The 25,635-nt window shown below is 56.3% G+C and overlaps 2 protein-coding genes across 4 annotated transcripts in view; both read left to right on the top strand.

Moving 5' to 3' along the window:
* The first annotated feature begins 3,502 nt into the window (after positions 1-3,502).
* Positions 3,503-21,547, top strand: PROM2 (prominin 2). Of its 3 annotated transcripts, none has more exons than XM_049857233.1 (24): positions 3,503-3,872; positions 4,603-4,652; positions 5,096-5,304; positions 5,402-5,522; positions 5,795-5,858; positions 6,148-6,237; positions 6,479-6,678; positions 7,065-7,139; positions 8,021-8,084; positions 8,336-8,495; positions 8,843-8,995; positions 9,855-9,978; positions 10,546-10,637; positions 10,750-10,834; positions 11,514-11,660; positions 12,691-12,762; positions 13,752-13,844; positions 14,354-14,407; positions 14,734-14,814; positions 15,029-15,097; positions 16,566-16,655; positions 16,890-16,996; positions 17,315-17,389; positions 17,608-21,547. In XM_049857233.1, the coding sequence occupies exons 1-23, from the start codon at positions 3,554-3,556 to the stop codon at positions 17,376-17,378; spliced, it is 2,583 nt and encodes an 860-aa protein (XP_049713190.1). In that variant the 5' UTR covers positions 3,503-3,553; the 3' UTR covers positions 17,379-17,389; positions 17,608-21,547. The 3 variants fall into 3 exon arrangements, 2 of the variants coding, with proteins under 2 accessions (XP_049713190.1, XP_049713189.1); XM_049857232.1 differs by having other exon boundaries at positions 17,605-21,546; XR_007513665.1 differs by lacking the exon at positions 17,608-21,547 and having other exon boundaries at positions 16,858-16,996.
* Positions 21,548-23,918: 2,371 nt separating this feature from the next.
* The window catches only part of KCNIP3 (potassium voltage-gated channel interacting protein 3), a 105,171-nt gene continuing 103,454 nt past the window's right edge, over positions 23,919-25,635 (top strand). The window contains exon 1 of the mRNA XM_049857226.1: positions 23,919-23,957. The gene's annotated coding sequence lies outside the window, so the exon portion shown is untranslated. The remainder of the gene's footprint in view (positions 23,958-25,635) is intronic.

Below are 25,635 nucleotides of genomic sequence, written 5' to 3'. Positions count from 1 at the left end.
TTCTCATTTCGAGTCGTGACACATCAGCAAATGAAAGCTTGACTCCATCCACGTCATTAAGGTCGACTCTACTTTGAGGAGGCAGCTCTTCCCCAGTCATCTTTCGAGTGCCTTCCAAGCTGGGGGCTCATCTTCCAGACTGTATCAGACAATGTTCCGCTGCTATTCATAAGGTTCTCACTGGCTAATGCTTTTCAGAAGTAGACTGCTGGGTTCTTCTTCCTAGTCTGTCTTAGTGTGGAAGCTCAGCTGGAACCCGTCCGCCATGGGTGACCCTGCTGGTATTTGAATGCTGGTGGCATAGCTTCCAGGATACAGCAACATGCAAGCCCCCACAGTACAACAAACTGACAGACACGTGGGGGAAATTACCTTGGATAAAGTTAAAATCTTTTCCCTGTACTTTGCCTCTTCTGGAAGCCCTCCAGCCCGGCTGCCTGCCAGCCCTATGCCTTCCAAGGCTGCCCCAAGAGCATCCCTGCTCTGAGAGGCCTACAGCCAACTTGGCCTGCTCCTCCCCCCCCACTGCCCCCCCCCCCCCCCCCGCCATGAGTTCCATTCAACAGAAGTTTCAACTCCTCCTCTCACTAGTGCCCAGGACCAGCCCTGAGTCCTACCTGCTCTTCCAGCCTGGGGCTGGGGGAGGGGGAAGGAGGAGCCTGAGGCTGACTAGGCAGCCTGAGGGTGGCTTGTTCCATCAGGTATCCTACCTGGGAAGAAGAGGGCTTGTGGCCTGGACTCCTGGTTTGTCCACTGCCTCAGGAAAGTCCTCCTCTGTGCCTCAGTTTTTCTACCTGTCAAATAGATTAATTCTCTTCATCAACTCTTCTGCCTTCAGGCTGAAGAAGAGGCTTGGTATGTTTTGTTTTTCTTGGGGAAATTTTACTGTTATGGACTGAATTGTGTCCTCCAAAAACATGTGTTGTAAATCCTAACCCCTGTACCTGTGGCTGAGGAGCCCTGATGGTGCAGTGGGTAAGCACCTGGTTGCTCATTGAAAGCTCAGCAGTTTGAGCCCACCAGCTGCTCCTCGGGAGAAAGATGTGGCAGGCTGCTTCCTAAAGATTACAGCCTTGGAAACCCTACGGGGCAGTTCTCCCCTGTCCTATAGGGTTGCTGTGAGAACCCACCATGGCAACCGGTGGGAGTATCTGTGGTTGTAGATGGGTTTTCTTTTGGGAATGGGTTTTCTTCGTTATGTTAACGCGGCAGTATTCACGTTGAGCGGGTGTTAAGTCATTCCCTGTTAAGACATAAAAGGGCAAATTAAGCAAGCACATTCTGAAGGAATGATGCGGTCACCAAGGAACCGAAGAACAGAAGCTGAAAAGAGACAAGGACTTTCCCCCAGAGCCCACGGAGAGAGAGCTTTCCCCTGGAGTCACTGCACTGAATTTGGACTTCTAGCCTCCTAAACTGTGAGAAAATAAATTTCTGTTTGTTAAAGTCACCCACTTGTGGTATTTCTGTTACAGCTGCACTAGACAACTAAGATGCTTACCTGCAAAGTACAGTGTTTTTTTATCATAGACACTTACGAAAACAATAGCAGTAGCATTTGATTGAGTTAATTAGAATAATTGGGAAGACAGAAAAATTGGGAGATGAGCCCTAGGGGCCTGGTGGCCTGGAGGCCTGGGCTGCTTATTTCCCAAGGTCCCCAGGCTTTCTAGAACCCGTCAGAAAGCTGTGGAGCTAAATGCCTCCACCACAGGTGCACTCAAGTCAGGAAACACAAAAGGCTAAATGGCAGCTCCTCATTGCACTGTCAAGTTCCTGGGTGGTGCAAACAGTGAATACACTTGGCTGCTAACCTAAAGATTGGGGGCTCGAGTTCACCCAGAGGCCCCTTGGAAGAAAGGCCTGGCGATCTGAAAAATAAGCCACTGAAAACCCTATGAAGCGCAGATACACGTGGGGTCACCAAGAGTTGGGGTCGACTAGATGGCACCTAGTTAAATCGTACCACATGTGGACTATAACAAGCTGGGAAAGGGTTATTTCCTTCCTGTTGGTGAGTAAGGATGTCCCTGGATGGCAAAAATGGTTTAAGATCGACTACTAAATTCAAGATTGTTGATTCAAATCCACCCAGCAGTGCCACAGAAGAAAGACCTGGCAATCTGCTTCTGTAAAGACAACAGCCAAGAAAACCCTATGGAACAGTCCTATTGTGTAACCCACGGGGTCGCCGTGAGTTGGAATGGACTGATGGCTTGGCTTGGCTGGTGAATGAGGATGGGACTAAAGTTGGCAAGTTATCGCCAGGTGAGTAACTCTAACAACTGGATCTGGAGGAGGGGGGAGAGAGCAGGGGCAGGCGGGCCCTGGGGAGTCCAGCCCTTCCTGACAGCAGCCTCCAGAGGGGCCAAAATATCTCTAGCCCAGATGCCAGGCTGGGAGATGAGCCAGGTGGGGAGGGTGAGGGGGGGTGCAGTGGGAACACCTGCATTTAGCTTTTTGGCACAGCCACAGCACAGAGTGATCAGGGAGGGGCCTCCTTCCACGCAGTGCTGGCCCTGGATCCCCCACCCCGGGGTCCGCAGCCTGCTCCCCTGGAAGTGTAGTGCCTCCCTTGCTGCAGCCTGATCCTCATCTCTGAGTCACCCTTTGATGAGGCCCCATTTCCTGTCTGAACCCCGTTATTAGGGGGATGATTCCTCTGTGCTGTGTGTTCTCGTGTCCGGCTCTGAGAACTGTAGGGGCAGCAATGAGAGGGCTCAAGGCTCCCTGCGTCCCACCTTGGTCACTGGGACTCATTGTGGCACCACGAACAGTGCTCCCAGGGACATCCTCCACTCATTCAGCCACGTTTCCTGACACCTGCTTGTCTACAAGCGCCTTTCCGGGCACTGGGAATATAGCAGTTTACAGAACAGCCAGAGGCCTGAGCAGGCACATCCCTGGGTATACCCTTGCTTTTTCTCTCCATTGACATGACTGCATGGGGGGATGGCTCGGCCAAAGGGTTCACCTTTGCTGGGATTCACCCTCCCAAAGGATCGTGCCTCAGTGGGCCGCGTGTGGGAGGGCCAACATCGGCCCTCTAAAAGCCACCTGGATGAAGCCTGGGATCCTCTCTGCTACAGACTGGCCAGGCAGTGGGCAGTGGGCCCACCCCAGAGGAGACGAGGAGGGCAAGCCTGGTTCCGGGGCCTCAGTGTCTGGTCCCCTTGGCAAAGAGCTTCAGGAGGTGGCTGTGTTTTCCCAGCCCCAGACTGGACTGCTGGATCTTGGCATAAAAAAAAAAAACCCACCATAGAATATGTTTTTCTAAATTGGGGCACCCCGGATAATCCAGAGCCACTGTGGTCTTTCTCCCATCCAGCGGGCAGGCCACCCTTCCGAGGGAGATCCTGTGAGTTGGGCTGGGGAAGGATTCCACCCCAGGCCAGGAAGGCAGGTCCAGGCCAGGCCCAACCCCCTTCCCCAGGCCTCCACCCTGCCCTTCTTGTGCTCTGGGGCGGGCACCCAGGTAGCTCAGGAGCCCAAACCTGTCCTGCCGGTTTTGAGAGCAGGCAGCGATCGAGGGAGGAAGGCTGGTGGAGGATGCATGCCCTGCCTGCTGCCCTTCTGGCAACCCTGGCCGCCTGAGCCGGCTCCCGCCTGCCCCGCTGCCTACCCACCCAGCCCCATGACACAGGCTTGGGGCCTCCTGGCGGCCCTGCTGGGCCTGGGGCTGGGCCTGAACCTGCAGGGGCCCGGGGCCACGGACTGTGGATCCCTCAGCCCAGCGGAGCACCTGGTTTTCACCCCAGCGGCCAGAACCCGGTGGCTGGCCCCTCGTGTCCGTCCTCGGGGGCCCTTGGACCCCCTTTATGGCACCGTGCGCCGCTTCCTTTCCGTGGTGCAGCTCAACCCCTTCCCTGCCGGTAAGTGCACGCTTTTCTCCTACCCACCCCTCCGTGGGCCTCAGGAGGTATTGGGCTCCCAGATGGCCCCCCTTTGCCCCTCCACCATGGGGTGCACCCACCCTGTCAGCAGGCACCTGGAGGGCTGGGCGCCCAGCGGCTCCCTCCCCATCTTCCTTCCTACGTGTCCCAGTTGCCAGCGGCAGCACCCAGAGACCTTGCTGTGTGACCTTGGGGAGACCCTTTCCTCCCTGAGCCTCAGCTTCTCTGTCTGTAAAGTGGAGGCGTCTGCATTAGACATTCCCAGAGACCTGGTTAAGACATCCTCTGGGTCTAGTGGCGCTGAGGGCTAGACCCGGGTGGTGTGGGGGGGCTAGGGGTGGGGGGGTGGAGGGTGGGGGGGTGGAGGGCCCCTCCCAGCCCTGTCCCCTGCCTCCTTGAAGGGAAGGTCTGCTAGGCCAGGCTGCCTTTCTGCTTTTGCCCCAGCTGATGGCTTCCCTCCTGCAGGGCCTACCTGTAGGGTCCAGGAGGGAGATCCACCAGGCCTCTCCTCAGCTCCCCTCTGCTGTAGCAGCATTGTGGCCCTGGCAGGGAGCAGATGGCCACAAGACACTGCATTTTCTGAGGGTGCCCTGAGTGGGAGGAGGCCTCCCAGGGACCCATTTTGGCCTGGCAGTGGTGGGGGCGGGGGCTGGACACAGGGGCAGGGCGGACACTGCCCCCGAGTCCCCAGCTTGGTTCTTTCTGGTAGAGCTGGTAAAGGCCCTGCTGAATGAGCCAGCCTCCGTGAAGGTGAATGAGGTAAGCCCTGGAGGGAGGTGCTGGGGGAAGGAGTTTGGGGGTGAGCGCAAGGGGAAGAAGTAGAAAAGTGTCCCTCCAATCAGCTCAGCCCAGCCCAGCCCAGACTCTGGGTGTCTGCCAGAGTGGGGGTCTGGGGCTGGCACTTTTCCCCTCCTCCAATGAGTACTGTGGTTTTCAGGCTTGGGGTCAAACCAGAACTCTGCCATTTATGGGCAGTGAGGTTTGCAATGAGCCCTTAATCTCCCCGAACTTCAGTTTCCCCATTTATAAGACGGTAATTAATAATAAGGACCCCGACCACCTCTTGCCAGGGTTTGGCCTGATGCATGTAAAGGTCTGCCACTTTTGGGTTCCCTGCCTTTCTGGTTTCTCTCTGGAGTAGGAGGGAGCAGGGCCTGGGATGCAGGGTCGGGGCAGCCCTCACGCCTTGCCACCCTGCCCAGGTGGTGCGGTATGAGGCTGGCTACGTGGTGTGTGCGGCAATCGCAGCCCTCTACCTCCTGGTGGTGCCCACTGCCGGGCTCTGTTTCTGCTGTTGCCGGTGCTGCTGCCGCCGGCGCTGTGGGGGTCGTGTGAAGATGGAGCACAAGGCTGTAGCCTGGCAGCGAGGCACCCTCATGGCCTGCCTGCTGCTGACTACCCTCGTACTGCTGTGAGGGGCTGCCCAGGACAGGTGGGAGGATGGGCCGAGGCCCGAGGTGCTCACGGGCACCCAGCAAGCCCCTTCCTCCTCCCCTGGATCCCCGCAGGATTGGCCTGGTCTACGCCTTTGTCACCAACCAGCGAGTCCATGAGGAGATGCAGTCTGGTGTTGAGGCCGTGCCCGAGACTCTGCTCAGCCTCCGGGGCCTGGTCTCTGATGTCCCCCAGGTTAGCCCTGATTAACCCCCTCACCCAACTCACCCCCTGTGCACCAGGCCCAGGCAGGACTGACAGAGTGGGTTCTCTGGTGGCCGACAGCAGCCTCTGTGCAAATTGGAAAGGGGGCCCTTCCTCCACGCACCTGACTGTCCCCTGGTGGAAAGTCCGTGTAACGAGTAAACACACCTGTGATGTCCTCAGAAAGGGGGCCGGCTGTGGGGTGATGACAGGGCGGTGGGTGGGGGGAGGGATGCAGCCTCACGACCCCCATGTTTGCCTAGGAGCTGCAATCAGTGGCCCAGCAGTTCTCCCTTCCCCAGGAGCGAGTCTTGCAGGAGCTGGATGGTGAGGGTGACAGCTGGCTGGCCAACTCTCCAGCCTCAGTGACCCCTTGTTTAGTCCTGCCTTGGGGGCCCTCTCACTCCCTTGCCCCTGACTCCCCCAGAAGCCCCCTCACAGAGGCAGAGATGGGCCCAGATGCACGGGTCCAGGGATGGGCTTCCACAGGTCTGCAAAGCCAGCTCCCCCCTGCAGAGCTGGCACTGGGACCTGGGGGGGTGGTGCTGGGGGACATATGGGGAGGCCCCTCAGGCTCCTGGAGGGCCAGCCGTGCAAACTGCCCCGTGTTCTCCAGGTGTTGGCGTGAGCATCGGGCAGGCCATCCACACCCAGCTCAGGAGCACCGTGTACCCTGCACTGACCTCTGTGCTCAGCCTGGGCCAGGGTGAGCCTCAGCCAGCGCCTCCCCTGACTTTCCATCTGCATTATCCCTGGCTCCCACATCCTGTGGCATCCCTGCCCACACCCTGGCTCAGCCTGCCCCAGGGCAGTTTCCTTTGTAACTAAAGAAGTTTAATGACTGCATACCTCTTTGGCTGGGGAGTGGGGTGGTGTTCGGCCCCCTCCAAGGCTCTGAGGCTGCCTGGAGCAGTGGTGTCTGCTCAGTCTGGATATGGGTCTCTCAGCCCTGCAGGTCTCTGTGGACCACCTCCGGGTCCTGAACGCCACCTCGGTGGAGCTATGGAAGGGGCAGGAAGAACTGGAGCCAGTCCTCGTGGAGAGCCGGGAGCGCCTCTTGGCCGTGCTGCAGCAGCCCAGCTGCCAGGGTTGCTCAGGGGCCGTGAGCCAGGCCCGCGCCCTGGAGCTGGGCGCTGACTTCAGACAGGTGCAGGCCCAGGACAGAGCCTCTGGGAGCTAAGGGGGGCCACTCTGCCTGCTTCCCAGGACCCCTGGGCATCTGAGCTGTCCCGTGTTTCCTAAGGAACGGTCTGTCTGCTCCTTCTGCCTCCTCCTTGTCTCCACACACCCAGGGTTCATTATGGGCATCCTGGCAACGTGTCACGAGCTCTCCTCGGGCCACACATTGGGCCATGAGTTCCACATGTATTGACTCCTTGAGTTTCCACTGCCATCCAGAGCAGCTGGGGCTGTGCTGGTCCCCATTTTACACATGAGGGCTCTGAGGGTTCGGAGGCACCCACCTCTCCCATCCTCCTCCAGAAGTCCCTTTCAGGCCTCTCCGTGGACTTCATCATAACACTCCCATTTCAGATGCCCCCCGTGGACGATGTCCTGCAGCGGCTGAAGGGTGTCCCAGAGGCCAACTTCTCCAGCATGGTCCAAGAGGTGAGCGTCTGCCCCTGCCATCTACCTCACTCTTCCCTAACTGCCTAGGAACTCAACGGCCAGTGAGGGGCCTCAGTTTTCCCTTTTTGGGGTTGGAACCCGTTCAGACTTAAGACTTGGGTCCAGTGAGGTCCTCACCTACCATCTGGCTGGAGGTTCGTGATACCTGCCCTTGGGGTACATGTGGTCTGAGGGGTGCAGACAGCAGGCGTGGAGCTCGGAAAGAAGAGCCAGAGCCCTTGAGGAGTTGGGGGCCTGGGGCAGGAAGGGAGCACTCAAGTAGAGCCCTGGAGGATAGGCGGGCTGTGGGGGGGGGGGGGGCCCAGTGTGAGTCAGCACATGTGACCCGAGGCCTGGAAAGTGCCTGGCATGGGGGAAATGGTGAGTCAGCTGAGCTGGGTGGTTGGAGCGGAAGGTTCAGAGAGAAAGGAAGTGAGAGATGAGGCTGGAAGTGTGGGCTGGACATGGACCATGGAGACTCTTGAGTGCCACTGAGGAATGTAGATGAGGAGCCATCGTTCTGAGCAATGTGCAGGGTGCCTGGAGCTGGACATCGGAGAATGGGCCTAGCAGTGGTGTGGTGCATGAAGCTGGGCATCAGAAGGTGGACCTAGCAGTGGTGTGTGGGATGGACAGTTTGCTACAATGGTCTAGGCAAGAGGTGGAGGGGGACAGAAAGGAGGGCCTGCAAGGGATAATGTTTTGGGGAGTTGAGTCAGGCTGGGCCGAGGGAGGCGGGCAGTGACCAGGAGAACAAAGGGAAGCCTATTCTTTGAGCTGAGAAAGGATTCCCTTCCTCTGGGTCTGATGGCTTTGGGGTACCCCTGAGCTGGGGAACCAGGGCAGAGGGTGGGAGGCACAGCCCTGCTTGGTTCCCACAGGAGAACAGCACCTTCAACATCCTACCGTTCCTGGCTGCCCAGCAGACTGCTGATGTGGTCAGAGGTGAGGCCTTGCCTAGCGTGCCACCCCTTCACCACCCTGCAAGGAGCCCATGTTGAGGGGGAGCAGGGCAGGGGCTGCTTCTGGGCTCTCTCAGAGCACTGGCTAGGGGGATCAAAACAGGTTTCTGGGGTGAGGGAGGCTGGACCCTACCAGAGTGGGCCCTCCCTGTGCGTCCCAGAGGTTCTTCCCACCCTCTCCTCCCTGGGCCTGGGATCCCTCCCAATCCCATAAACACCCATTGCTTTGGGAAGAGCTGAAGAAGACAGTGGCACAGGAACCTGAGGGGCTGAGGACACTGGCCAAAGAGTTCCCAGGCTCAGAGGCTGCCTCCCGCTGGACTCAGGCCCTGGAGGACATGGAGCAGGACAGCCGTTCCTACGTGCAGGAGGTGCAGAGATACGAGAGATACAGGTGCCTGGGAGTGTGTGCGGTGGGTGCATGGGCAGCAGAGCCTCTCAGCCCCAATTCCAGCCTCCATCAGCCACCGGTTGTCCTGAGCCTCTCCTCCAGTTAAGCCAAGACCCCTTACGTTTCAGGACTCTGTGCCCTCGCCTGGCTATGTGCCTGTGTGGTCTGAGCCTGGGGACCCCACAGGAGCAGTGAGGCTCTGGAAGTGTCTACCCCTAGCTTTCAAAGCCCCAGGCTTGGAGCTAGTGGCCTCACCCAGCCCCCACTTACCCCTGTGTGTCTTTCACCAGCCCACCCCCAGTGCCCAGATGCCTTCCTTCTCTCTGATATCCCCACCCTCTCTGTGGCAGGTGGATTGTGGGCTGCGTGCTGTGCTCCGTGGTCCTGCTTGTGGTGGCCTGTAACCTTCTGGGCCTTGGCCTGGGCATCTGGGGGCTGTCAGCCAGGGAGGACCTTAGCTACTTGGAGGCCAAGGGCAAGACTGGAGCCCGCTTCCTCATGACGTAAGAAAGGGCTAAGCAGAGGGGAACGGTATCTCCTCACTGGACTGGCCAGATTCCTCTCCCTGCCATGGAGAGCTCCTGGTGTGGCTGCAGAAACCATGTCCTGGGAGTTGAAAGACTGCTTCAGTGCTGGCTGGTATACCAGCTCTCTAGGTGGCCCACCCGGGCCTCAGTGTCCTCATCTGTGTAAAAGATTGTACTAGAGCAGGAATGGCAAATAAGAACCACTTCCCTCCTCCATATCAGTGCTGACTGCACTTATCAATGAACACTTCCACTGAGTCCAGACACAGCCTCCGAATCCTTAACCCAGCAGCCAGGTAGAACCGCCAATAGGAGGCAGCATCAGAGGTGGAATCTGCCATTCCTGGACTAGGTGATCTCTAAGGCCAGGGCTACCACATACAGCTATGCAGGCTGTTCACTGCACAAGGGAGTAAGGAGGGGCTGAGATCCCACCCATGCTTCACTCTCCAAGCCTCCGAGCCAGCACAGGGCTGTGCCAGTCCACAAAGAATTACTATATGCTGGTGGCACCCTGTCTGAGGGTCCTTCCCTCAGGGCACTTGTCCTGCTGATGGCAGGGGAGGGTCTCTGCTGGGCCAGGATGATGCAAGGCCAGGCTTGGTGGCTCTGTTGAGGGCTGGGCCCAGAGGTAGGCAGTCCTGGCTTTTTGAGCAAAACAGCTGCCCTCTCCTCTAGGCTACGTCACGGTGGGGCCTGGGTGGAGACTGTTAGGAGTTCTGAGTTTCTTTCCCCAAGGGGCTCTGCTCTGGGACCAACTTGACCCACCCTGGGATGTGGGAGGGAACCCCCAGTCTCCACTCTTCCCCCTCAGCCCTGTGCTTTCCTCCCCCAGGGGCATGGGCTTCAGCTTCCTCTTTGCTGCGCCTCTCATCCTCCTGGTCTTTGCCACCTTTCTGGTGGGTGGCAATGTGCAGACACTGGTATGCAGGAGCTGGGAGAGCAGGGAGCTGTATGAGGTAGGCTTGCCCCCACTCCAGGGCCCAGGGTGGAGGGAGGTGTGGGCACGGGGAGAGGGTTAGGAGGAACTGGGAGCCCGAGGGGCCTGGAGAGGGGAGGGAGCCAGACAGAGAGGCAGAGAGAGGCAGGCGGAATGAGGCCAGGAATGAGGACACAGGTGGCCTGGAAGAGACCGAGAGAAAAGCCTCTGATGGATAGGAATGGGAGGGCAGGAAAGCCTGTGTGTCCTAGGGGTGCTGTGGAGGGTCTTGAGGATGGAGCCTGAGGGACTGCTCCCAGGTCTGACCCCTCTCCTCTCACCCCACTGAGCTGGTGAGTCGGGATACTGGCCTGGGCTCTGTGCCAAAGGTCACGCTGGCCACCTCTCCTAGAAATTGGTGGGAAGAGGCCCCATGGGAGCTAGGGCCCAGTGGTCATTTGAGTTAGAGGTCAGGTTAGGGTGGTGTCCCGGGTATTTCCCACACCTGGCCTCTGCTGTGCTGGGCGGCATGCAGCCAGGCCCTAGGGGAGCTGGGTAGTCTTACCTCCACCAGCTCCAGCCCCACTTCTTCCTGACCCTTCACCAGTTTGTGGACACCCCGGGGAACTTGCCCCCATCACTGAACCTGTCTTACCTTCTTGGCCTCAAGAAGGACATCAGCATCCTCATGGCCTATGAGTGAGTGTGAACCTGGGCTGGGGAGCCAGGAGGGCCGGCACCAAGGAGCAGAGGCGGGCGTGCAGCTGCCACCCCTCCCTGCTCATCTTGGCTGCCCATCACTCTTCCCCAGGCAATGCAAGGAAGGGGCCGCGCTCTGGAGTGTCCTGCAGCTCAACAATTCCTATGACCTGGAGAAGCACCTGGACATCAGCCAGGTAGGGGAGACTTCTAGGAGATCCCCCCTTCTCTGGCCTTGCCTCTATGGAGGCATGGCTCCTTGAATCCAAGAAGTCTTCACGTCCAGCTGAGGTTCCTCAGGGGCAGAGGCCCCAGCCACAAGCTCAGGGCCTGGAGAAGGGCCAGCACCCAGTGAAGGTTCCAGGTGTGTGGGTGAGTGGGTGGGTGAGTGCCTGGAGGCTGGAGCCAGCTCTGAGCACTGTGCCGGGGAAATAGCACAGCTGAGGTGGCAGGGGAGGATGGTGACCATGAGTGAGAGGAGTGAGTGTGCTGACTGAGCGGGGTATCAGGTGGGGAGCCAGGTGGCCGGGAAGGGTATGGCAGTGATAACAGTGGTGATGACGTTGGGTGATGATGCTACAGGGCTCACCGCAGGCGCCCTGCTGAGCTCCCATTCTACCTCCCCCCACCCCACCGCCTGACCCCAGAACCTGTTTCTTTAACCACTGGACTTTCCCAGAACGTGGTGTGTGGGACTGGAGAAACTTGATGTTGGCTAGGAACAGTTGTAGGACAAAGAAAAGGAGGAGCCACTTCCCAGAGGGGACGTACTTTGAGAATATGGCTGTTCTAGGGGTGCACCCCTCGCCCAGGGGAGCAGCTCTGGGTCCTGGCTCGGTGACCAGGCATGGCCCGAGCCAGTCCCCTCTCTCCCAGTATACTGCCCAGCTGCAGCAGGAATTGCAGAGCCTTGGGGTGGACGTGCATGACCTGGACCTGCTGAGCCCTGCTGCCCGCCGGGACCTGGACGCCCTGCAGAGCAGTGGGCTGGAGAAGATCCACTATCCTGGCTTTTTCGCTCAGGTCTGAAGTGGTGCCCCAGCCAGGCCCAGGCAGGACAGAGGGGCCCATAAAGGAGCTGGGTGTGCCTTGGCCCGGCCTCGACTTTTCCTCCATTCCTCTGCATGTCCCAGGACACCTGGTCCCCAGCCCCCAGGGCTCTTCCTGTCCGGAGTGTCCCCAGACCACGTGTTCCCTGTCCTGTTCTGGTGCCACCACTGGATATGGCAGGAATGAATGTGCCCCCACCTGACAGCACGTGTCTCTGTTCACGGTTCTGAAACCACTGCTGCAGAAAAGTCTGGGGGGACGTCTCCTACCTCCTCATTGACTTACACCAGAGGGTGCCTCGTTTTTTTTTTTCAGTCATGATGGGAAATGTCTGCTGTGTTTCACAGTTCCAGGTCAGACCCACTGTGACGGATGTGTCACCGTAGCCTTAGCTGGCCTGGGGGACTTTTGTGTGTGTGTGTGCTTTAAGTGAAAGTTTACAAATCAAGTCAACCTCTCATAAAAAAACTTATACACACCTTGCTATGTAACCCTAGCTACCCTCCCCTAATGAGACAGCACACACCTCCTCTCCACCCTCTATTCCCTTGTCCACTCAGCCACCTTCTGTCCCCCTCTGCCTTCTCATCTTCCTTGCAGACAGGAGCTGCCCACATTGTCTCATGTGTCTACTTGAGCCAAGAAGCTCGCTCCTCACCAGTATCATTTTCTGTCTTATAGTCCAGTCCAATCCCTGTCTGAAGAGTTGGCTTCGGGAATGGTTCCAGTCTTGGGCTAACAGAAGGTTTGGGGACCGTGAACTCCGGGGTCCTTCTAGTCTCAGTCAGACCATTAAGTCTGGTCTTGTTATGAGAATTTGAGGTCTGCATCCCACTGCTGTCCTGCGCCAGCAGGGATTCTCTGTTGTGTTCCCTGTCAGGGCTGTCACTGGTTGCCCTTGGGTACTTTTGCAAGACTGGGAATTTGGGGGCTGAGGGTAGGCAGAGGTGGGGGCTGGGGAAGCGAAGTTCATCCCGGCATGGCCTGTCCTGTCTGCCCCCAGATCCAGGAGCCCGTGGTGAAAACCAGTGTAGAGAAGCTGGCTCAGGAGCTGGAAGGACTGGCCCAGGCCCAAGTGAGAGGGAGCAGAGAGCCCAGTGGGAGGGCAGGAGTCAGAGGGAGGCCTGGAAGGCTGGAGAGGGTGGGGGTGCTTGGATTGGGGAGGGCGCCAGGGCAAGGGCAGGGGAGCAAGGGCCCCCACCAGCAAGGGCTGAGGCTCCTAATGTCAGGCAGACCTGAGGGTCTCACAGCATCCATTTTGACACAAGTTCTACCACCAACTGGTTGTCTGGCGAGCAGAGCCCTCCCCACCTCTGGGCCTTGATTTCCTTGTCTGTGAAATAGAATAGGGAGTGGTTAATGTGCTCAGCTGACAACTGGAAGGCTGGTGGTTTGAGTCCACCCGGGGGCATCTCAGAAGAAAGGCCGGGTGATCTAATTCTGAAAAATCAACCATTAAAGACGCCACGAAGCCATTTTACTCTGACACGTGGGGGTGCCAGGAGTCGGACTTGACTCGATGGTAACTGGCTTTTTTTAAGGTGAAACACCTGCCTGAGGGCTGTCTGGCTCAGGTGGACTACCAGCCTGACATGGGCCACCTGGGTAAGCACTTTTAAGCGCAGGCTGCTTGCGAAATTGCACTGGGACAGGAGCCGTGAGGACAGAGCGATGAGTCAGACAGCATGGTGGTTGCTTCAAGGAGCTTAAAGTCTACCAGGGAAGAACAGCATTTTGAATTTATAAAATTTATAGAAATTCTCTCTGAGACATCTCACAGACCGCCCCCATGCCCAGCAAGGGCTCCACGGGGTTGGTGGAGCAAGCAGCATTCCGCAGCTTCGGCGGGTGGCGCTGCCGCTGAGACAGGCTCTGTAGCTGGTGTTGCACCCAGCAGGCCAGGGCTGAAACTCGGGCATAGGCCCGCACACCCCAAGTCCTGGCCCAGCTTTCTGCCTCTGACCCCGGCACTTTCCACGTCGCCTCAGTGTGCCTGGGAAAGACTGGGTACAGGATCAGTTGGCAAAGCCTTTCTGACCTCTGTTCCCCCCACCCTCACCCCAGGGCAACGCTTCAATGGGGCGGCAGCTGCAGGAGGAGCTCCAAGCGCTCAGAAGACTCTATCAGGACAGGGTCCAGCCCCAGCAGACCCTTGTGGTAAGTTTGGGGGTTCAGGGAGCCTGGGAATGGTGCAAGCAGTTTGTGCTCAACTACTAACTTAAGGTTGGCAGTTCGAACCCATCAGGCAGTGCCACAGGAGAAAGACCTGGTGATCTGCTTTGGTAAAAGATTAACCAACAAAAAAACCAAACCCAGTGCCGTCGAGTCAATTCTGACTCATAGCGACCCTATAGGACAGAGTAGAACTGCCCCATAGAGTTTCCAAGGAGCACCTGGTGGATTCAAACTGCCGACCCTTTGGTTAGCAGCTGTAGCACTTAACCACTACGCCACCAGGTAAAAGATTACAGCTAATAAAACCCTATGGAGCAGTTCTACTCTGTAACACGTGGAGTCACCATGAGTCGGAGCCGACTTGATGGCAGTGAGTTTTTTCATTGTTTAGGGGAGAGGAGAGACGGGTCAGCAAGAGAGGAGGTGGGCACCTGAGAACCTCTCCTTCCCTACCCACCCCTACTCTCACCATCCCTGGTCTCTCTCTGCAGGCGAAGCTCAACGGCAGTGTCAGGGTCCTGGCATCCTCTGCTCCAAATCTCCAGGTGGCTGCCGAGGAGGAGGACGGCGGGGGGTGGGAGTAAGGGGGCCTGTCCCCACCCCAATGGGCAGCAGAAGGAGGCAGGAAGGCAGGGCCTAGTTGGCTGGGGACCTGGTCTGCTCTGCCCAGACCTGCTGGAAGTTGAAGGTGGGGATAGGAGGAAGATGGGAGCAGGTGGGCATATGGGTGAGGACCACCGTCTTTGACCTCTGTGTCCACAGGGCCTAGCCCCACACCCTAATGAGCATGTTGAGTTAGTGAGTGGGTGAATGAACGAGGGGTGCTCCTTGACAGGGCAGGGCCCTGAGTTGAGCCCCCTTCCTCCCCCAGCTGGAGACTAAAGGCATCCTGGACCAGGCCACTTACCTGAAAGGGGAGCTACCTGCCTGGGCCACCCGTATCCTGAGGAATGTGAGTAGATGCTGGTGGGAAGGGGCAGCAGCTGCCTCAGAGCTGAAGGCAGTTGCGGGGGCTGAGGCACGCGGGGCCCCCACCTCCAGCCTTGCTCCTCTCCCTGTGGCTCCTAGAAAGCTGTTGGGCCCGTCCTTATAGTGCCAGGCATGGGGGTCGGGGGCAGTGCTGGTTCCCAGGCCCTGTCAGCCCAGGCCTCCTTTCTTCTCTGCAGGAAAGTGAGTGCTACCTGACCCGGGAGATGGGCTACTTCTCCCAGTATGTGGCCTGGGTGAGAGAGGAGGTGAGAGGACCTCAGACCCTGCCTGTCCTCCGGGCAACTACTGATCACCTACCTCCAGTGGCACCAGCTCTGCCCTTCCCTGTCCCCTAGAACTCTTTGGGGGTGCTCCAGGCCTTCAAGATTGAACCCAAACTCCCAAACCTGGCATCTGAACCCCCTCCTTGCTGGCTGGGCTCTGCCTGCCCAGCCTCTGCTGCTGGCCCTCTGTGAGCCCTGAGTGTGAGCTGTGCTGGCCCTGGCTCTAGAACAGGTTGTCCTCACCTTGCTCCCACACCTTCCCATGCTGGCCCCCTTGCCCAGCTTGTGTGAGGCCAACCCAGCCCTCAAATTCTGCCTCCTGGAGCCCTTGCTGACCACAGCCTCTGGAAGCTGTCTGGGCACCCACACTGGGCCTGCAGGGAGCCTTGCTTAACCCCGAGCGTGTGTGTGTGTGCGCACAGGAGCATGTGTACATATGAACACATGTGCACATGACACATCTGTGCGTGCACACTGTATGTACACAGGACATATCTGTGCATGTATGATCCATGCATGTGTGCACACATGACACATGTGGATATATGTACATGACACATTTGTTCGCGCATGATGTATGTGTATGTGTGTGCACATGACACATCTGTGCCTGCATGACATATGCATGTACACATGTATACACAGGCATACATGTGTTGCTCTCCAGTGAGAGCATGACTTAATGCACAGTGCTGGGCACAAGGGTTGGTAAATGGGAAAAAATGGGCAGGAGGTGAGCAATGAGCCTGTGTCCAGGTGTCTGTGTAAGGCTGTGTCCCTGTCACTAGGTGTACCTGTGTCCAGGTGTCTGTGTACAGGTATTTCCCCATCACTCTGTGTACCTGTGTCCAGGTGTCTGTGTACAGCTGTGTCCCTATCACTCTGTGTACCTGTGTCCAGGTGTCTGTGTACAGCTGTGTCCCCATCACTCTGTGTACCTGTGTCCAGGAGTCTGTATACAGCTGTTCCCTGTCACTCTGTGTACCTGTGTCCAGGTGTCTGTGTACAGCTGTGTCCCCATCACTCTGTGTACCTGTGTCCAGGTGTCTGATTACAGCTGTGTCCCCATCACTCTGTGTACCTGTGTCCAGGTGTCTGGGTACAGCTGTGTCCCTATCACTCTGTGTACCTGTGTCCGGGTGTCTGGGTACAGCTGTGTCCTCATCACTCTGTGTACCTGTGTCCGGGGTGTCTGATTACAGCTGTGTCCCCATCACTCTGTGTACCTGTGTCCAGGTGTCTGATTACAGCTGTGTCCCCATCACTCTGTGTACCTGTGTCCAGGTGTCTGTGTACAGCTTTGTCCCCATCACTCTGTGTACCATATCAGGTGTCTGTGTACACCTGTAACCTGTGGTCTCTGCATCCCTGGGAGCCTCTCTCTGAGCATGGGTATACACCTGTGGATCTAGGTGCCTCTGCATGTACCTGCCTCACATTAACACCACAGGTGACTCAGCACATCGCCACCTGCCAGCCCCTCTCCGGAGCCCTGGACAATGGCCGTGTGATCCTATGTGACATGATGGCTGACCCCTGGGTGAGCGTCCCTGGCTCATCAGGGCCTTGTGGACATTGAGGGCACCCGTGGCAGGGGGAGCGTGGGCAGGGCCTCTGCTTTCCAGGTCCATACCCCAGTCCCTCCCCAAAGCCCCTCAGTTTTGATCACCCCTTCACCGTGCCTCTCAGTGACTCTGCAGAGGAGGCTGGGGGTGAAAGGAAAGTAAGGAGTCTCTTTCCAGCCAAGGTGGGCTGATCCCGCCCCCTGTTCCAGAATGCCTTCTGGTTCTGCCTGGCATGGTGCACCTTCTTCTTGATCCCAAGCATCGTCTTTGCTGTCAAGACCTCCAAATACTTTCTCCCCATCCGGAAACGTCTCAGGTGAGGGGGCTGTCAGGATCCCTGTGGGCAGTAGAGCCCCGGGTTGGCCACTCCTGACACCGCCTAGGCAGAGGATGGGCATGGCTGAGTATTGAAGAGCCACATACTCTGAGGAGCTCCAGGGTCAAAAAGTTCTCCCAAGTGTCTGTCCCATATCCTTCCTGCTGCTACGAATGCACCCAGGCATAACTTCTTAGACCTCTTCCTATCCCCTGGAGGACTTCTCAGGGAGGAAAACCAGAGCTCTAGGCTTTGTCCTTGTGTCCAGGGCTAAGGGCCTAAGGCTAGGGCCTCACTCCCTTTCTGTGGATGTCACAGCTCCACCAGCTCGGAGGAGACACAGCTCTTCCACATCCCCCGAGTCACCTCCCTGACGCTGTAGCAGCCCAGTGGGTGAGTTCCATCTCCCCTTTGCTCCTCAGTCCCAGGGAGGGAAGGGACCAGGCTGGAATCAGGAGCCTTTGGGCCCCAGGAGAGCAGGAAGGTGTGAGAACTTGGCAGAGCCTAAGTGTTGGGCCTGGCTCAACAAGCTGGTTGGCTGCTGGACTGACAGGTCTGAGCCCTGCTCTCCCACTTCCTCCCCCATCTGTTTCCTTCTCAATCTGCAGCAGGTGTGTTTGCTGATTGCAAGGCGATGTCCCTGGGGCTACCTGTCTGGGTCAAGAGCTCTTCCCCCTTTGACTCAGCCTGGGGATTTCTGCAGCCCCCAGAGCTGGACGGGCACTCAGGCCTGGACTGTCCTTCCACCCTAGTTTATCACCACTCTCTCCTCTCCCTGTGCGCCACCCCCCAACTCCTCTCCAAGCCCTTTGCCTCTTGTCTTCATCTGGCCTCCCCACCTGCCCCAACTTCACACCTGGCCCCTCCCCAGTCCTTGCTTCCTCCCCCCAGGAGCCTCTTTTTCCTCCTTTGTCCCCTCTTTACCTTATCGCCATCACTGCCTGACCCAAACCATGGTGTTTTGAACCACCTAATATGCCTGTGAGAGCTGGACCGTGAATAAGGAAGACGGAAGGAGAATTGCGACATTTGAATTGTGGCATTGGTGAAGAATATTGAATATACCATGGACTTCCAGAAGAACAAATCTGTCTTGGAAGAAGTACGGCCAGAAGGCTCCTTAGAAGCAAGGATGGTGAGACTTTGTCTCATCATGTACTTTGGCCATGTTATCAGAAGGGACCAGTCCCTGGAGAAGGACATCATGCTTGGTAAATTAGATGGTCAGTGAAAAAGAGGAAGACTCTCGATGACATGGTGGCTGCAACAATGGGCTCAAACATAGCAACAATTGTGAGGATGGCACAGGACTGGGCAGTGTTTTGTTCTGTCGTACATAGGGTTGCTATGAGTTGGAACCTACTCGATGACACCTAACAACAACAACCTTGCTGGCTTCCAGAGACCCCTCCAACCCAAACAAACAAGCAGGCAAGAGGCTGATACAGCCCAGGCATGGACTTGGTGAGGAAGTGTCCTGCTCACTCCAAGGACTGGCTGCAGGCTCTGCCTCACAGCCCCTGACCCTGCATTGCCCTGGGGCCTTGGCCCCCCAGCTGGAGTAAAGGAGGCCTGCCTGTGAAGACCCAGCCTCCGTGCCTTCCCGCTGGGTTAGAAATAGCACTACTGTCCCTCAGCCCCTTCCTAGGAAGGGAACTGGGACCTGGGGGCTGGGCAGGAACTCCTCTTTGGCTTCCTGGGACCTAGCATCTTCCACAGCCCCCACCCAGATTTCCAGGGAGGGACCTGGGGGCCAGAACAGGACATTGCACTATGGCCCTTACCCTGTCTATCCTGTGCATGTGGCCTGGGTCATCCCTATTCCATCCCTGTGTGCTGGACCCGGAGTTATGGAAACAAGGAAGAGGAAGAGCAAAGAGAAGATGGATGGGTCGTCAGATCCGTTAAAGTCTTGCCACTTTCTTAAGGCTTGGTCTTGGGTCCTTGAAAACAGATCTCCCAGGCTGGGGCCCTGTACACAGTTGGCACGTAATGAATATTTGTAGAGAAGAGAATCCAAAGACCTCCCCTGACTAGAGGCATCCAGTGATTGTCCGAGAAATCAGCAGAAGGGGAGTAGGGCCCACTCTGGGAGCAGGTAGTCAGGAGCAGGCAGACCTGGGTTCACATCCTGGCTCTGACGGTTTGCTGCCTTGAACACACTGCTTATGTCCCCTAAACCTCAGTTTCTCCATTTGTAAAATAGCGAGAATAATCATAGCCTCCCCAAAGGGTTGTGAAAATTAAATGTGATAATGCATGGAAAACACTTGGCAGCGGCCTGGCCCAGCACAAATGCTCAGTAGGTGGGGGCCAAGACAGCTGTAGGCCGGGGCCAGAGCCGGGGTCTGGGCAGGTACAACAGAAGGAGGAGACAGATCTCTGTTCTCAGAGGTGGAAGGGGCTTTATGGTTGTGGTCTGCTGAGTTTCAGGGCATGTCTGTTTTTAATCACATCTTACAAACCAGAGACAAACTTGCTGCTGAAATTAGGACAGAGCACACACAATGTATGGTCACGACTGCAAGCACAGTCACCAACAAGCATCCTTGAATATAGCACGATCCCCTCTTAGAGGTTTTTTATTTGATACTCATCTGTTCAGGGGAAGTAGCGCCCTGCATTTTAAGAATGCAATTGATGTGATAGAAGAAATTGAAATTAAGCAATTTAAAAAATTTTCAGTTCTTTATCAAAATTGCCTATCTTATCTTTTATGTATTTGAGCATATTAAGCATAAAATCAAAACCAAACCCATTGCCACTGAGTTTATTCCAACTCATAGTAGCCATGTAGGAGAGAGTAGAACTGCCCCATAGAGCTTCCCAGGAGTGGCTGATAGATTCGAGCTGCAACCTTTTGGTTAGCAGCCAAAGCTCTTAACCACTGTGCCACCAGGGCTCCATATTAAGCATAGTTATTTAAGCTTAATGACTCCTTTATATGGAGTTCTCTTGGGCCTGTTTCTAGTGTCTATTGTTTCTCTTGGCTTTTGGTACTTTTTTCGTGTCTCATATATTTGACAATTTTTTAAATTGAATACCACACATTGTATCTGAAAACCTATAGAAATAATTGAGGCCATCCCCCAAGAGGATTTATGTTTACTTCTGTTGGGTGGCTTGGTGTGCAGGCAAACTGGGCTCGTTTTAATCTACTTTCAGGGACTTACGTGATTTGGAGCTGGGTTGTAGCCCCTTGGAGGGCTAATCTACTCCCAGTTCATTCATATCCTTAGGATCAAGCTCTCTGGGGTCCCAACAGAAGGCATGAAAGATTTGCCATTCCCTCCGTGTCTTGTGGAATCAGCAGAACCCCCCTAAGGGGAAAGTAGCCCAGGTGCCAGGCACATGTCACTGGGTCCCCTTCTTTTCCTAAATCTTGGCCCTGTGATATTTCACTGCCTGTCTGCTCCCCAATGCCCTCAATCAGACTTAAAAAAACATTTTGTGTAGCTTTTTCAGTTGTTCTCGGCTGGGAATTTGGTCCAAATTACTTAGTCCAGTGTTATCAGAAGTAGTGGTCCTGAAAAATGAAGGTTGTTTTCCCCCCCGTGAATTGGGAAAAGGCCGCCACTGTTTGAATTCAGCATCCAGAAGCCTTGGCTCAGCCACCTGAACACCGGCTTTTCAAAGGAACTTAGTTTGGAGACCATTACTGTTGGCCCCATAATCTGGAAAGGGGTAGAACTCCAGCAATTGATAAAGAGACAGAAGCAGCCACAGAGAAAAATATAATACATATTTCCCTGGTTTAAAACGCTGGAGCCCTAAAATGCTAATCCCACCATACGTGTATAAGGACTTCACATTTGACAAAGCCCCGTCACGGTCCCTGTCTCATCTGTCATCACGATAGTGGCTAAAGGGGGTGAGAATGATCACCCTTGTTTCATGGGCGAGCAAACTGAAGCTCAGAGAGTTACATGGTTGGTTCAAGGTCATGTAAATTGAAGCCCAGCCAGGCTTGGGATTCAGGCCTCCTGGTCCTGGTCACCCTGGAGGTTTCCACCAGGATGCACTGCACTGCTACTCTGTTCCCTGTGGGTGTGGGATAGAGGCCCTGTCTCCAAGGAGACTTGACCCAAATGTTCTTGCTGTCCCCGTGGCAGGAGGGATGACAGATTGGGGGCCTTGGGACTTCTGCCAGACACTCCAGCCTGGCCATGCCAGACTAAAAGGCCCCATGAGGCACAAACGGCAGATTTTGCCAAAGAAATACCACCTGGGCCAGCGCATCTGAGGTCCGGGGTGGCTGGCGAGGGCGGTTCCAGCTGGCATGAGGTGTACAAAGGGAAGCCACATGGCTGAGGCCAGAGCCTGTCCTGGCTACCTGAGGGGACAAACAATGAGCAGTAACATTGACTTACTGAACTATGAATACAAGCTAGAAAGTATGCTGTGCACTCAACATGAGTTAACTAAGAGGTAAGCATTGCTATCCACCTGTTCTACAGTCAAGAGGCTGACTGTGGGCTGAGTAGAAAGACCTGTATTTACCCAAAGGAATAAACTGTCACCGGTGGCCTTTCAGGGAATACTGATCCTGCTGGGATCCGCCTGAAGCCCTGGTCTGGGTGGTCATGGCTGGTGTCCCTCTCCACCCTCCCAGAGCAGGGCCTCCTCCCCTTTAGCTCCTGGTGCACTCTCTCCAGGCCTGAATGCCAGGTACTGAACCGGGAACCTGGTGGCTACCTGTCCACACACCACCTGCTGCTGGAAGGAAGCCCCTTCTCTGTGGCTCCCAATCCTTCCTCGCGCTTCCCTGGTTGGCCCATTCTCCGATTGGTTCTCATCTATCTTATAAACACCATTGCAGCTGGGGAGGGGATGACCTCGCCCTGACCTCTGCCCATGCATGACATAGAACTTAGGGAAGAGGTGGCCTAAACCCCCACCCACAGTGAGGGGACCAAGGTGTCGTGTGATGAGGTTAGAGAACAGGAACTTTGGGGAGCTGAGCTGAACCCTAGGGGAGGAGTGGGATGCCTTCCTTTCGCTTCAAGGGAGAAGAAGGGGCTTCATGGTGTCCCCTGAAGTTTCAGGAATCCAGTGGACTGATGCCTCACCCCTGCCTGCAAAGTTTGGAGGGTAGGAGACAGGCTGGCTGCTTTGATGGTGGAGCTCAGGAGAAGGCTGATGTCAAAAGACTTGCTTTCCACAGCCCACGTGACAGCCTTTTGTGAGAGAGTTGGCGTGGAGTCTCTCAGGCTATTTCTAGGAGGCCTCCTGGAGAGTGGACAGACCTCAACGGAAAGAAGGCTGAGGTGCCGTGGTGTCAGGGCTTCTTGGCTCCCTGAGGCCCATGTGAAATGCCCTGGTCAGGGAGATGGCAAGGAGGTTTCCGGTAATGGCCAGGCTCTGAGGACCCTTGAAGGTGACCACAAGAAGAAGTAGCTTGAAACCTCTATCAACCCCAAAGAGCAGTTCTAGAAACAGTTTCAGCTGGAGGCTGACCATAGCCCCTGACCCCATCCCACCAGGTCCATGCTGGGCTGGGAGGAGCTTTGACTTCAGAGCAAGGGAGTTGACAATGCCATGGACCTGGACATGGGATGAGACTGTTGTGGGATGTGAAGTGACCGTTTGTGCTTCCCTACCAGGAAGCATCCTGGGCCTGCCATGTTTCCGTCCAGCCGAGTGAAGGCCAGCTCGTGAGAGGTAGTCTTAAAGGGCCAGTGGAATAGAGAAACTTGGTTGCTTCCCAGTTCCACAGCTGTGCTGGGTCAGCAGCGGGTGACACTTTCCGAGTTCTGTGGCGTCCAGCAGAGGGCTTCTTCGGGGCAACAGGAGTTTCTTGTGCTCATGTGAAAAGAGGGCTTGACAAGAGTGGTGAGACCCATCTCCACTCCATGGAGGCTTCCTCACAGGCGAGCGGTCCAAACTCTGAGATTGTTTAATAGCTCTCTCTCTTGTGGGCCTCAGCCAGGTGTGGGCAGGGCCAGGACCCAACCAAAGAAAGGGCCTGGGGGTGCGTGAGAGTAAGGGTCACTAAAAAAAAAAAAAAAAAAAAACACCAAAAAACGTAAAGCAGTTGCCAGCAAGTTGATTCCAGCTCATGGAGATCCCACGTGTGTCAGAGTAGAGCTGCGCTGCATAGGGTTTTCGCTTGCTGATTTTTGGAAGTGGATCACGAGGACTTTCTTCCCAGGTGCCTCTGGGTGGACTCAGATCTCCAACCTTTTGGTTAACAGCCAAGCTCATTAACTGTGCCACCCAGGGACTCCTAGCCAGCTGCAATGGCTTGCCACTGCCCCCTCTCAACATGCCTCGTACTGGACGTTGTAACATAAGGAAACTCACTCCGCACCCAGGCTTGAAACGATCCCTTCCTTCCCCCGCTGCCCTGTGGGAGGAAAACCACAGCTGAAACCCCTCAGACTGAAACATCTGCGGCTGACAAGTGAGGCCCTCCTGTAGCCTTTCTGAACCTTTTTTTGGGTCTGATACTCTGCCAAAAACTCTTTGGAAAATGTAAGGTTCTCCTGAGAAGATTTGCCGACAGACATGTGCCCACACCACATCCGCTGAACAGGCCTGCATTCCTCCCGAGGGAGGCAGCTGAGGAGCCAGCTGGAAGTGCCTGGGTTCCAGACAAACCCTGAAGGCAGTGAGGAAGCAAGAGGCATGGATGGAGCAGGGGGTGGTGGACAAGGGACACAGCAGAGCGCACACTCCCCAAATCTGTGTGTTAGGAGGAGCAACCCCTGGGTGGCAGCTGTACTGGCAGGTTCCCTGCTGAGCCTGGGAAGGGGGGCCATTGTCCTCAGCCCATTTTGTCCCAGCTTGTTAGCTCCAAAGAAGGAATCTCTTAACAGTGGAATTTCAGAGAGCGAGCCAAGTGGCAGGGTGCATGGTTTTCCACACAGGGTGGTGCTGGTTTGGGGGCGGTCTTCTCTAGTCCACTCTCTTCAGACCATCGCCACGAGTAAGGGCAGGCCTGCCCTGGAAACTGTGATAGGTAAGTTTTCTTTATTGTTTGTTGTTGTTAGGGGCCGTAGATTTGGTTCCTACTCACGGTGACCCTGCGTATAACAGAACAAAACACTGCCTGGTCCTGCGCCACCCTCACAATCGTTGCTATGTCCGAGCCCATTATTGCAGCCACTGTGTCAGTCCATCTCACGGAGGGCTTCCCTCACTTTTGCTGACCCTCTGCTTTACCAAGCTTGGTGTCTTTACCAAGCATGTTTCTTTATTACCTGTGTGTTTTCAAGCTGGGTATATGAAACCTGGGTATGGAACTGGCTGGGGGAGATCTTACCCACAGTTCTCACTTTGGAATGAAAGGAGCAGGCTTTAAGTCCTGCCTTTGTCACTTTGAAGCCTATGACCCCAGGAAAATCCTTTAACTTTTCTGGATCTCACTGTCATTGTCTACAGAGTGAGATATTAGACAACTTCGTCCCTGGGCCACCTCGAGGAAGACCAGGTGGGGCAGTGCCACCCCACCGCCCCCCCCAGCTGACCCCTTCTCTCCACGGCCAACAGCTCCGGGGAGCTTGGCCTCTGGTGGTAAAGCCTGCAGGAGGGGCTTTCCAGGATGCAGCTGGGCTGGGGTTCACGGTCCCCGGAGCCCCTGCTGTCCTGGATGTGCAGGGGGGACAAATGCCTGGGCTGCCTGCCTGCCTCCTCCTCTGCTGTGGTGGGTCCATAACTCCAGGCTATTTCCCCCCCGAGGGTCTGAAAGTTGGAGCTAACTGGCTGGGGAAACAGAGAGAGAGAGATGGGCGTGTGTGCACGTGTGCTCCTGTTGTACACAGTATGGGGGAAGGGTGTCACAGGGCTCTGTTTCCATGGGAACCGGTGGCACAAGCTGGCTCCCCTGGGCACTGCAAAGGGAAACTTGGTGGAGGGTGCGGAAGGTGTGGAGGGTGCAGGGCACCTGACTTCTAGGTGGTTTCCCAGGGGCTGAGCAAATGCCCAACAAGAACTGCCTGTCTGGGATGCAAGAAGGAGCCCTTCTCCCCAGGATGCCTAGGGCCCTGCAGCCTTCCTCTACCACCCCTGCAGGAGATGGGGTGGCTCCTCACTGTACCACGTGCCATCTGGCGACCTTCCTCTACTGCCCCTGCAGGAGATGGGGTGTTCCCTCAGCTGTGCCACATGCCATCTGCAGACCTGAGACCCAGGTGTGGACCAACTCGAGTCCTCAGGAGACCTGAGAGCCACTTGTGTGATACTGCCCCTGGCAGCCACCACCTTCTCTGGGCTGTGAGCCCACATCTGTGAGGCCAATGGGGAGTCATGCACCCACAGAAAGGTCCCATGGGGAGGATGTTGCAGAAGCCAAGGGTGGCCAGAGGATGACCAGTCTGCCAGGAGGCAGGAGGGGCACAGGGGAGACCCTGTCCTCATACCTGAGCCGGGTCTTTCTCTGTGGCCTCAGCTTCCCATCTGGACCTCAACAGCTCCCAGCTGCCCTTAGGGACCCTGAGACTGAGGTGGTCAGAGGGTTGCTCCACACCGCCGCCCCCGTCTATGAGGAGGTGCTCATAAGTCAGGGGGAGGGGTAGGGAGTAGAGGAGGGTATAGCGTGTTCTGCAAAATACCTCCAGGAGGCTCTCCAGGCTGGACTGCCGCCCATGCTCCCACCCCACATTGGGCAGGAACATGTGCCCTGGAGCCCCCTACAACCT

Source organism: Elephas maximus, chromosome 17, assembly GCF_024166365.1.
Source record: "Elephas maximus indicus isolate mEleMax1 chromosome 17, mEleMax1 primary haplotype, whole genome shotgun sequence".
NCBI classification, from domain to species: domain Eukaryota; kingdom Metazoa; phylum Chordata; class Mammalia; order Proboscidea; family Elephantidae; genus Elephas; species Elephas maximus.
The sequence above is the reverse complement of the archived record's forward strand: the minus strand, read 5'-3'. Positions and strand labels throughout refer to the sequence as shown.